A 13,646-nucleotide genomic window follows, 5' to 3' on the forward strand; every position below is an offset into this window, starting at 1 on the left:
TTGGTAGTCAGACTCTGGGAGTTCCCAAAGGCCCAGGGTAATTGACTCTGTTGGTCTTCCTGTGGAGTTCCTATCCCCTTCAGGGTCGCCAATCCTTCCCCCAATACTTCAATAAGAATCCCTGATCTGTCCATTGGTTGTCTCTGGATATCCATAGATGTGCAGCTCATTTTCCATGCGGGTCCCCCAGCAACTGGAGCCTGACCGTAGAAGCATTTCCCAACAGGACTGCCTTGTCTGGCCTCAGTGAAAGAGGATGGCTCTAATTTTGCAGAGACTTGCTATGTTAGGTGAGGGGATACTGATATGGAGGCGGCACCATCTCAGAGGAGAAGGGGATGGGGGAGAGATTCTATGACAGGGGACTGGGAGAGGCAGTGTCTGGGATGTAAATCAATGAAAAAAAATTAGTAAATAAATAAATAAGAAAGAAAGAAAAACTTTAATATATTTCCCTAATTTAATTTTTATATAAAATCTCTTAAGGTATATTCTGCATTTTATTTCAAAAATGCATTTTATTAAGGAAAAGGAAAGCAATTTGTTACAAACCAGGAAATCCAAACCATGACATCTAAGGTACCAATGCAATCTGATGCCATCCTATTTTAATCTCTTGCTGTACAGATCACAGAGGACTTTACAGCTTCACCATCTTTAAGTGTCCACATTTCAGCTATGATGAAGTCATTGCCACTACTAAATAAAACACATAACTTTAAAGGATTCAGAGATGTTATAAGGGCTGTGCTCATTTGTATCAAATGATACTAATTCTATGTTAAATAGCTCTCTTGTCACCACATGTGTGTTTGTCTCTCTGTCTCTGTCTCTGTCTCTCTCTCTCTCTCTTTCTCTGTGCATGTGCACGCACGTTTGAGTGTCTGTGTGTGTGTATGCACACACATCTGTGTATCTGTGTACATATGCATACACATATAGATGCCATTTACCAAAAAAGGTCCATTTTTAAATTTAAGATTTAGTTGGTTATTTACAGAAACATTAATATGGACTTTGTGCTTTGGGAAAAGAAAAGCAGAATTTCTAAGAAGAATCATCATCAACAACATAACATGGAAAGCAAGATTCTAGTGATGCTGAATTTATATATTTCCAAATTTCTTTTACACACACACACAAAAATACTCAAGGAATGAAATTTTTACTTTGGAGGCACCTGAAGGTGTGAACATGGATTGCAAAGTGCTTTTCTTATTTAATTGGCCTGTGGACTTCAAAGATAATTGCATGCAATTACCTTGTTCACTTGACCTGAAAGTTCATATTGTTACAAGTTTCATAAAGTTAAGAACAATGCTTCCACCTCCCACTGTATACAAACACACTACTCATTGTAGACTAGTGAGGATGTTATACTGATTCTTGGTCCTTTTGAGGTTTTAATGATCCTCCAGGAGACATTTCTAGAATAACAGCTTGAGCATAAGTCTGATAAGAGAGCTGACCTCTATTACTTTATCTATTGGTTGCAAAATAGGGGGCATGTTACAACTCAGATTACAAGGTTCATATATTGGAGGTTATGAATGCAAAGCAAAATTCATACCAGCAGCAGAACTGTGCATTAGAATGAGGAATTGAACTCTCTAGTTATCTCCTTCTTCTCTAACATACAAGGGAATATTCTGAAAAGTCTTCATTGGAGATCAAAGAAAATTTGACAATTAACTTTAGAAAAACATAAACCTAAGAAATAACTGATTTAATGTTTGGGGAAACCATCTCCTATGTATATTTGAGGTAATACAGTTGCAGTTAAATTTTTTTTGCTGTGTTAGGACTTGTTTTGTGACAAGTTGAATAGAAAACATTATACAGTCTTTGGAAAATTACAATTGCTCAGAGTCTTAACCAATCATCCCCAAATAATGACAAGAAACTCTCTGTAGAGACGTGACACCACATACCGACAACCACTGTACTTTCTTAGTTTTTTTTATATAGGAATTGCATGTTTAGATTTAAAATCAGACACTCAAAAACAAAATGCTCTAAAAAGTATCAGAAAAGAGTCAAATAGAAAAAGAGCAATACAAACAAGCCAAAGACAAGAAAACAATTTTCAGACTATTGATGTATTGAATGTAGTACAGAGAAAGGCAAAGGGGCTTTTTATGTATAGACTCTTGGTCATTGAAGATGCGAACACCAGCCAAACAGGATCTCAGAAGCATTTCCAGGCTCATGAACAACACCGTGTAAAGATGAAAGCAAACAGAACATGTGGTCTCAAGTAAAACAAGGCCATTCATAGTCCAATTTTGAGTTCTTACCTCTAACAAAACTTATGTTTTACAGGGTGAAGAGAGGGGCTAAAGTTTCCACATTTAAAAACCATAGTTGTGAAGCAAGTTAAACTTGGCTTTGATCATGTGCAGAAGTTGGAAAGGGACACCAGTAGCAAGCTCCTTTCTTAACAGAATGATGGCTAGAAGGAGCAACATCCCTGGAGGAGGCTGCCGGGAGCCATCCTGAGCTTGGACATGGCAAGATGGCCGTGCTGCAGATCCATCGCCTGTACGGTCAGGGTTAGAGCAGTTCCCGTCCACTGAAAGCCCCTGGCTATGAAAAGGAACTCATCCTTGCAAGGTAGAGCATCGCTGCAGATCAGAAGAAGTACTCTTTCTGATTTTCACCGACTGCATTCCGGATATGAAGCTCGCTTTTCAAAACAGCCTCAGCACTGTCTACATTCTCTGACCTTTTTGCCTCATTTCTTTTGTATAACCTTTTCTGTTGATAAATGCGAACAGCTATGGCAGAGACGCAAAGCAAGATAAAGATCACAACAGCTATCAGACCTGGAGAGAAAAGAGAAAAGAAATACCCAGTCAGGACCTTGGTCAGAATCGACACTGTGTAAACTTCATGGCTTAATTAGTCCAGGGAATATTATTTTCCACTGAAGTCAACCATCTGTAACACATAAATCAGAAACAACAAAACTCCTTGCCTTTCCTATTCAAGCAATACTGCAATAGATTAAGGTTATTTAGGGATTCCATCAACTTTGCTGGGTCCCCTGAATGTGCATTATATGGGATCTGTTTCATGTTTCTTTTCATCAGGAAGCATTACCTAAATAATTTTATGACCAAGTGTTGTTTCATAATAAAACACAAAGACATTTTAATTTTTTTTTAAATTATAGTTAAGCACAATCCAATGGAAGAATTGTTTTGTCATTAAATACATAACAATATCAATGAAGTTGATTTTCAATCAACTGTTGAAGAGGAGTATGCTATATATACAAATAGTGCTAATAAAATGTAAAAATGTTAAAATTATTTCCACATGAGGCATATTGGGTTTTGAAACTCTGTGTTCTTTTAAATATTTGAGGTATTACAATTCTTAGTTGAGCCCATGGTTATCATCCTTAGAGTGCCATGCGATCCTTCAAGTGGCATGTCCTCACAACACCCTAGGATGGGGACACAAAAGCTGTAACCTAGTATTCCATAATAGTTCTAAGGTACCTGGGGTTAAATTGGTGCCTAATGAATGTAGGGGAAAAGTCCAGTGGTTAGCCCAAATAAATACCAGGATACCAGATTGTAGAACTAGTCATTGATTTTATGAAGCAGAAGAGATTGCACTGTCAGACAAAAGCCAAACTCATTTAAGGATGTCCTCAGTGAAACAGTAAAAATTATTCATTTCATTAAGTTTTGATGCCTGACTACAAGTCTTCTTAATGGGCCATGTATTAAAATAGGAAATATTCATAACGTATGTCTGGTGTGTGCTGAAGGGTGATTCCTGGCTCCAGAAAACTCTCTGCAAACATTTGAGTCATGAGTTAAAATGATCCTTTGTGCTTCAGTCACACAATCTTTTATTTGAAAGGCAAACTAATATGCAAACTATTGTTGCCCAGATATCCATCTTTCAGTCCTCTCTGAACTGAATGAAGTAAATCTGTTATTCAAATAAAATCACCTAATGGTATTTCATTCTAATGATAAAGCTCAAAAAACCAAATTAAAATTGGAGTTTGGAAAAATATTCTTTGCCATCATAATTTTGAGAGTTTTTTAAAAATTGTCATGAGGACATGAATGGATGAATGTAAGTTGTGCATGTGTTTGTGTGTGTGTGTGTGTGTGTGTGCACACACTTTGAAGTATTTTTAAGAGTCTTTTAGAGAAAATAGGAACTTTCAAGATCAAACATTGTGTAAACATCTTAGAAGGGATATAAGCGTTCATTACATTGTCCAAATGGGTCTTGAGCTCGTTTTCAGTGATGTTCTAGTTCAGTCTTATTATATATGGATATAGGTAGCTGCCACATGCCCATTTGATGTGGTCTAGCTGGCATATGTGATTTGGGGACTCTTATGTGTGTTGTTAAAAGTATACAATATTAAAATAACTATGGATCAAATTTGGCCTAGTGAAAAATGAGATTTTGTTTGCTTATATTTTTTCGCTTGAGAAAGGGTCTCAGTAGCCTTTAAACTAGGTATGAAGCTGAGGATAGTCCTGAACTTCTGGTCATCATTATCCCCATCTCTTAAGTACAGGATCACTAGTATGTGCAGCCATATCCAGTTTATGCTAGTCCATGGATAGAATCCAGGGCCTCATGTGTGCTAGGCAGACACTTGACCAGAGGAGCTATATACTAAGCTCTCAGATGCCAGTTCATTACAAATAAATGTAGCTGATTTTAATGAAGTTAAACCAAGACTTGGAGGTATTTGGAAGTTTCAGTAAGATTCACTAAGCAGAATCATGATGGTCAATGGTAATATTGCTGACGATAAGGCAATTTTTGACTACATCAGGCTTCCCCGAGAAAGATAGTAATGAATCTAATATGCATTTGGTAATTTTACTAATGGGTCTCACTATTTAACCACATCAATAACAAATTTAATCAGAGTATTCATGTGTTGTTATATATTTTGCCTCTCGTCCCTGTAAAAACAATTAATTAAGTTGCTAAAGTTAGTTTAATCATCTTGTTATAAAGTTTCTAGCTCAGAGAGAGGGATTCTGAAATATACAAGGTGAAAATGATCAAATATGTTAGAGTATTACTGAAGTTATAAAATAAATGTCACCATCACATCATCACATTGGTCTAGATAGGCCATCCAGGTGATCTGCATCAGACATGGACTCTGTTGGTTTTGTTTTTTTTTTTCTTCTCCTTGTTTTACTCTAAGTATGTGATTTATCTCTTTCAACTTGGGGCAAGTTCCATGACATTGCTTTTTGTGGCCATTGAAAATGCCTTGAAATTACCTGTCCCCCAAACAAGCAATTTAATATATTCAGAATAAATAAACTGCTCTGTTCTGAGCTCTTGTACCTAAAGCCCTATGCATTGCACTCAGGAGCAATATATGCAGGTTCCTGTCTTTCTGAGTCTGCATCCTCACAGTCTGCACAGAAACACTCCATGTCTGCCTCATCAGTTTAAAATATCTCACTAAGTCTATCCTCCTCTTTCATACTACTTACTTTGTTTATAAACAAAGAGGATGGTTACCTACAGCTGAGAACACAAGAGGATTATCTACTCTGGAAAGTGTTTGAATGTATCAACTATGGTTACATACTGAGTTTGATTTATGACTGGCTAGAACAACAACAGGATAAAATTCTACCTCAGTACTACCAGACAGTACACCACTGTGGAGGACCCTATACTGTGAATGAGCAGACAAATTGCACAGGGTTGGCATGAGACCTTTCAAGCTTACATAGCCATTTCCAGCAGCTCTGCTACCAAAGCTCAATCCCCACCAAGATCAAAATGAGACAACATGCTGTTTTCATGGATTCTAGTAAGCATTGAGGGACAAACCTCTTTATTCCGTGTGTGTGTGTGTGTGTGTGTGTGCGCGCGCGCACGCGCGCGCTTACACATGCATTCTAGGCAAGAAGAGTTCTGGTTGAGGCAATTTATCTGAGCAAGAATCCTACTTTAAAATGTTGAGCTCCTTGACTTGGAATTTTAAGTAGGGCTTTACTGTAGAACGTGTTTCCCTTAGACTGTTCCAGTAACAACCTAAACTTAAGATTAAACTAATAACTCAAAAGAGGGGGTGGGGTGGGCTGGGGAGAATTGTCTTGTTTGTTAGGAAATTAAAGGAGAATTCTTCTTCATTTGTCTTTAACTTATAGGTATTTAATTTAAGGGAGAACAGAAATAACAATAAGAGAACCTGTGACTGTTATTATTTACCCTCTAAGAGAAGTCTAGCTGCTGGAGACAGTTTAAGTATAAATAAGAGACAGTACAAGACACCAAACTATTCATACACAGACAACCCATACATACACACATACTTACACACATTTATAGACAAAATTAAAAGTAAAATCTCTAAAAGGTAGGGGGCTAGAGAGATGTGCAAGTAGTTAAGAGTATGTACTGTCCTTCAGAGGACCGGAGGTCAGCCCCTAGCGCTCCCATTTGCCTGTACCCTGAGCTTCAAGAGACCCAGTGCCCTCTTCTGAATTCTATGGGCATTGTCTTAACTAAGTTTCAATTGTTGTGGTAAAACACCATCATCAAAAGCAACATAGAGAGGGAAAGGCTTATTTCAATCTTACAAGGTCATGTTCCATCAATGAGGGAAGCCAGGGCAAGAATTCAAGGGAGGGACCTAGAGGCAGGAGCCAGAGCAGAGGCCATGGAAGGATGCTATTTACCAGCTTGCTCCTCATGGCTTGCTCAGGCTTTTTTTTTAATGTAACTCAAGGACCACCTGCAGTGGGGTTGGTACTGTGTCCTATGGAATGGGCCCACCCAAATCAACCACCAGTCAAGATAATGCAATACAGATGTGCCTATAGATCAATCTTTTAAAGGCATTTTCTCAATTAAGAGTGGCTAGGTTTTTGTGAAGTTGACCAAAACTTCATTGTCAAAAAGCATTGACAACTTCACTGTTCACATACCCACCCCACACAATTAAAAATAAAATTAAAATATTTAAAACACATTAGTAAGCAGATCAAGTATGAGGGCCACATAAAAGTTTCTCAAGTATATGAATAATCACATTATCTGAATATAAGGATGAATAGTTATTTATTTTATGCATAGATATGATATTCGGAGTGCAGAGAAATGTTAAGGCACTTAACATTTCAGTGCTCTGATTAATAGTCTCTGACAAGCATTAATCAGGAAGAAAAAGCTTTAGTTCTGAGTTTGGTTTTAAATAACATATACCTCCAAGAAGATGCCATCACATTAAAGATATTTTTAAAGTTTTCTTTGCATGAATTCCACAATTTAAAATTACTATGAACCACTTTCAACCTATTAACCTAAGCTTTGATAAGAAAGGGAAGTGTAATATTCTTTCATAGGTGTGTCTGAACAATGAAATATCTACTTTAGTAAGCATTAAAGAAATACAAAATGCATACGTCTTAATGTTAATCTCAAATTTCCATTGCAAAAGCAATGATATGTCTAAGCAAATAAATGCATGAAGCAGTCCCTATGGCTTTAAGCTAAATACTGTTCATTTTTACATAGCTTAGGAACTGATCTTGGAGTCTGATGCTTCAGTGATATTATCCACTTGACAAAGAAAATTTCTAGGAATACCTATAATTCATGAAGATTCTATGAGACCATTCCATTGAAAGTTATAGACTATCCCTTTCTTCAAACTCAGTACCTGGAAAGGTGTGCACAAGAGTGAGTCTATGAACCCACTCTTGTCCATCAAAGGTATCCATTGGGGATGGAAGTCTAGCCAAGAGACTCCACCCCTTCCTGAGAGCATTTGACTGTTAATGACTGCTGGGAGTAGGGGAGTTGCTTTTGTCAGTAGTGTAGCTGATGGTAAGTTGCCCAGGGCCTAGTAGATAACCTTCCGCTTATGCTTGATCAGGTAACCTAATGAAACTTAATAACAGTGGCTCACACAAAACAAGAGGCAAGAAAATAGGATTTGGACTTGCTGTAAAGGAATTCGATGGGAATGGACTGAGAGGGGTAAGAGAAGGTAGGAGAAGGTAATAAAGAATGAATATGATCAAAATATGTCATATGCATGCATGAAATAACAAAGAATAAAAATTTAAAAAACACTAAGAATCATTGTATAGCAATTGAGATATGTGAGCCACTCCCACTCCTCCATTCTGGGAACTGAACCTAAGACCTTGTTGGCCAGACATGCTATCACTGAACAACATCTCCAGAGAAAATACATGGATTCTTCATAGTATTCTGAGACTTATATTCAGTATTATAGTAATAACAATAAGACCCCACCAAAAAAGTCACTCATGCTTCCCAGCTACCTCCAATCACTGCAGAGTCACTTTTGATTGCATGAGTGAGAGGCTCTCTGTCGTCCGTCGTTCCAGAGTGATCTATGGTAAAGGCACAAAAAGGGATATCGTGACCCACACTAGCCACAAGAGGAAGTGCTGAAGAATTCAAGTTTCAAGCCATAGCACAGTCATAGAGATCAATGTGTGTGTGGGGGGGGTCCCTGCAACTCTCAATTTTAACAATGTCAACTGCAAATGAGCATGAAATCAAGACTCCAGAAAAGGAGGGTTGAAAGAGAGATCCAAAGAGTACACAAAAGCAATTCCTGGAAGCCATCTTGAAAATCACAACTAAGAAACTGCCCACTCCGGACATGTCCATTTATCACCAAGGAGGGAGAGAGTGTGAAGTCACCTGCAAATGAATGTGTCCTTTCTCTGGATGTGGCATCGGTGCCAGCAGGAGCCACACAGCTGGACTCGGTCACGTGACCTGTCACAGTGATGGGGGCTGGGTGACCAGGTTGCAGAGCAGCTTTCAGAGGTGCAATATGGCTGAACTGTACCGCAGAGAGACAGCCTGTGAAGCCCTGGGCTGCGGCCAGTGCAGTCTCCTGATCGACATCACCATACTCTACAAAGAAACAACACAACATGATTAAGAGTGGCCAACAGGAAAGGCAAGGATGCAGACCTGCAGTACCTTGCATCCATGAACACAACAGCAAGACGTGTCCAGTCTCTAACTCTCCTGTCTTTATTGAGAGAAATAGGTCTGCTGTATCTTTCTGTAAGCAGGGCTGAGACTTCAGGGTTAATGAAAGTTTGCAAGCAGGTTCATTAAGAACACTGTAGTCTCTGCAGATGATTAAAACAGGAAGAATGAATGAGGCTATGAACTAATGAGGGGTCACATGATTTCACAGTTTGTTTTTTTTCTTCCTTTAAGACACTTGTAGCACAAAGTCCAGGCTACTCTCAACATCCATATGCTATCAAGGATGACCTTGAACATTTGAGTTTCCTGCCTCTCTCACCCAAGTTCTGAGATTACAGGAGTGTACCACCATGCCAAGTTTTATTCATTAATGAGGACCAAGCCTTAGACCTTGTTCATGCTAGGCAACTGCCCTTCCAACAGCTACATCTTAGCCATTAACATTTTAGAATAGATCAAAGTATAGTTATTGTGTGCAATCAGTATCAAAAGATGTGTCCTAGGTTTAGAGATTGTTTCTGCTCAGCTTTTGAGACTCAAGCCAAGAAAAGAACCAAAGCTAGAGGGAAAATGGCCTCTGAAGCTCCCCTGGCAATTGCCCAACCTAAGAAGGTCCTCCAGCTGTGAGCTTCTGCTGCCACCTGATTCCCTCTGAACATTCCAGGAGACTAATACCAGCATGTTGTAGAGACCAAAATCCAAAAGTATTAGGATGTCTCCTTACTTGTGTCCTGCATTAGAACCTTCATATCACAATGCTTTCTGCCTCAATGATAGCCTTTTATGAAGAAATAAATGTGTGACCTCCATGAGTAGATAACCATTCTTCCCATATTAATAACTCTGTTCTGGATCAGAGATTAATTCAAATGCCAAACTATTAACTCATAATTTAATAGTTCACAAATAATACAGATTGCAGTTGCTTTACCAGAGTTAAATGCTAACAAAGGGAGTTTATTATAGAGCTGTTTTTGCTTTGTTTTGGTGTGATGTTGGTGTGGTGTGGTGTGGTTTGGGTTGGTTTAGTACTTACAACAAGGTCTTACATAGAGCAGGCCAGCCTTCAAGTCACTATTTAGCTGATATTCCAGCACCAATTTCCCAAGTATTATCTTTTACTGCATCATTTTAAAGTACAAAGATCATCATACTATGATATATTCACCCATCCAAAAGGCTCAAAAATGGCACTATCCCCTTCCCTTACATCCGCACATGTGTTCACAAAGGTGTGCCTTTTTCTGTCAATAATACAACAGACTCCAGGCGTTTATTAAGTGCATGAAGCACACTGTTTTAAGAGATTTGTCTTACTATTTAAATTTCACAGTGGCCACAGGAGTATCACAGATGTGACACTTAGGCTCAGAATTGCTATTAATGAGTTATCTGTCATTACAGGGATGTGGACAGCATATTCCAGACCCAAGACTTTCTGGAAACCCCAAATCACAGGCTCCTTTGTTCACTGATCACTTTATAGTTCAGCCTTTCCTTCAGTGGCCTCGTATCCAGCAATGCCTTTTGTTGTTGTTGCTTTGAGGGCTATATGGGCTTGAACATTATTTTTTAAGTAACTCCAGGCATCTCAATTCTGAGCCTGTCATTTCTTGTAATAGCTAGGTTTCTGAAGACCATTTTCTTTTGGCTCCATTTTCATTCACATTTTATATCTAATGATAAAAAATAACATTGATGAAAGGTTTCCTATTATGAGACTCATTCTCTATAAAAAGAATCCCGGAGATTAGGGACACGGCATCACTTTTTGGTTATGGCCTTTAATCATTTCCAGAAGAGTTCATCATCTCCTTCTTAATTAGCCATACTTAAAATCCTCTGTTCATTAACCTGAGAGACCTTAACAGTAGTAGTGGAAAGGCTCAACAGAGCTAACTCTCAGAATAAGGACAGAAGCAAAAGGAATCCAGCTGCTATATACGTGCACAGTTATTGCCATAACAGCCTCAGAGGACAGGTATCTGGACCCAAATATTCTGCCTTGAGAGGCTGCAGCCTAATTCTCTGGTTTTCCTCCCTAGATAAGGATAGCAGCGAGCATTTATCATTCTGTGGCTCACACGGAAGATCAAGAGCTCCAGAAATATATCACTGACCCTTGTGATAGTTTGTCAACTTGACACAACTTAAGAATCACCTGTGAAGAGAGTCTCAGTGAGGGATTATCTAGATCAAGCTCCTCTAGGCATGCGTCCACAGGGGATTGTCTTAATTAAGATAATTGATATAGGAAGATCCAGTCTACTGTGGGTAGGACGATTGGCTAGGCATGGGCAGTGATTAGAAGAGTGGAGAGGTTGCGATTATCACAGGCAAGCAAGCAAATGCTCACGCTTGGATTTGTAGTATCTCTGTTCTTTGCTGTAGATGTGATGTGCCTAGCTGGTTCAAGATCCTGCCTTGACTTCTCCATAACTGTAATTGAAAGCTAAAAGGAAATTCTTTAAGCCCTTGGCTCCTGATGTTGGGCTGTTTTGCCACATAGAAACAAAAATCTTTCAGTCTACTATCATGCCAGTCACCCTGACAAACATACAAATCCCCAATATCCGTGAGTTCCACATTTTCACACTGAAGTAACCAGAGACCCAAACTATCTTTTTTAAAATGTTGTCTCATACCAAATGCTCATCCCTGAAAACACACATATACCTGACATGGTACAGACTGAACAGGTTCTAGTTATATACATACATGCATGCTACAGCAACTAGTTAAGAAAGAGACCATGAATATGAAAGAGAGCTAAGAAGGATATATGTAAGGATTTGGAGGGAGGAATAAGAACGGTAAAATATAATTTTAACATAATCTCAAAAATTAAAAGAGGTAAAAAAAATTATAAAGAAAGTCAGTTTAAATATTCACTAGTGGGGCATGCCAACCTTCACAAGTTAAGATCTAAAGGATGACATAATTATGTTTTAAATTATGTGTATTTTTTATTTACAAAGGCCATCTTCCACTGGAAAAAAAGACCATGCTGAGTATGGCACACATTTCCTTGATATTGTTCACTAAACAATAGAGTATAATGACTAATTGTATAGCATCTCCATTGTCTTAGGCATTATGAGTAACCTAGGCATGACTGTAAATATGTGGGAGGCATATTCAGGCTATATATTAATAACCTCGCATTTTATGAGTCACTAGGCCATCTGCAGACTTTAGTATGCACTGGATTCCTGGAACAAATTACCCATGTTCAGTTGGACAACCATAATTTCAGACCTACAGATATTTATTTAAAAATTATTTTAAGAATATTTTATGTTAGGAATATTTCTAAAAAATGGCATATGTGTAAATGTGTCAATGCTTTTCATATTTTCTACAATGTTCTACACATTGAATAAAAATCTATGGAGGCTTTTAAAATATTTTTAAGTTTTGAGCCAAAGAATAAATAAATAAACAGTAAAGATTTATTTCCCTAGTGAAAAATAGCCCATATGAGGCACAGTCTGAAATAATTCAAAGTTTAAAAAAGTGAAACTATTTTTATCAGTGGAATTGAGGTATAAAAGCTTATACCTCTCAAACTTAAAATGGGTAGTTAATCCTTTTTGGCTTATTGTTGTTAGAACTAGGAAAGGAGAAAGGAGTCCCCTGCTCTTCAGGTACCAAATACTTTAGTGAGAGGACACATAACAAACATGGAAATAGAAACTAGTGATGCTTTTATGCAGGATGTAACCAGGACATTTCACTGAATGCATGTCTTTAGGGAATGGTTTACCTTTTGTGCTTACTGTAATAATGCCTCTTACTATCTGGCTGTTTCCACATTTATGTGTGGAGGTCACTATGAAACAACTGGTTCTATTTCTTTTTTTCAATGTATCTGATACTCTAGTGAGTCTACCTTTTCTTTCAATATACTAGCCTAACCCTAAATCTATCCCTATCCCTATCCCTATCCCTATCCCTAACCCTAACCCTAACCCTAACCCTAGCCCTAGCCCTAGCCCTAGCCCTAGTCCTAACCCTAACCCTAGCCCTAACCCTAACCCTAGCCCTAACCCTAACCCTAAGACATAGTACAGAGGACTATGTAAAGAGAGGACATAGTAAAACTTTTCTTTTTAAAACATATTTTTTATTATTTTTTATTATGTGTAGGTGTGTGTCTACAAGTGCTGATGTGAACACGAGTTACAGGTGGCTGTGAGCTGCCCAGCATGGATGCTAGGAACTAAACTCAGGTCCTCAAAGACAGCAGCAACTGTTCTTCACCACTGAGCAACCTCTCCAGCCCCACAGAACAAACCCTTTCAATCTGTGCAGTTTTAACTTAGCTTGGGAATTTTCACAGAATTCACATGGCTGTTGTTTGGACCACACCCCTTTGGATCACTCTGGGACGTGATGTATTTAGCTCATGTCTCCTCTGCAACTTCTGCAAATCTATTCTACTTTCTCACCCATCAACCATACTTATTTCTGTGTAGGTCAGACATTTTTCTTTCACTTCTTCTTCTAAGAACTGAATTCGAGTGTCGATATAGGTCATTTTATCCAGTTTAATTTTCAGTTAGTTCTTCTAGCTCTTTGTTTCGTTTTGCTTTGGTTTACTAGAATCGATGTAAATTCAATGCACTGAGTTTCATCTGTGT

The 13,646-nt window shown here is 38.3% G+C and overlaps 1 protein-coding gene across 1 annotated transcript in view; it reads right to left on the reverse strand.

The window, feature by feature from the left end:
- Positions 1-2,523: 2,523 nt before the first annotated feature.
- Cntnap4 (contactin associated protein family member 4) overlaps positions 2,524-13,646 on the reverse strand; it is a 295,010-nt gene continuing 283,887 nt past the window's right edge. The window contains 3 exon segments of the mRNA XM_052166567.1: positions 2,524-2,825; positions 8,313-8,384; positions 8,701-8,919. Of these exon segments, the coding sequence (XP_052022527.1) occupies positions 2,632-2,825; positions 8,313-8,384; positions 8,701-8,919 (485 nt within the window). The 3' untranslated portion in view covers positions 2,524-2,631.

This window comes from Apodemus sylvaticus, chromosome 21, assembly GCF_947179515.1.
Source record: "Apodemus sylvaticus chromosome 21, mApoSyl1.1, whole genome shotgun sequence".
Taxonomy (NCBI): domain Eukaryota; kingdom Metazoa; phylum Chordata; class Mammalia; order Rodentia; family Muridae; genus Apodemus; species Apodemus sylvaticus.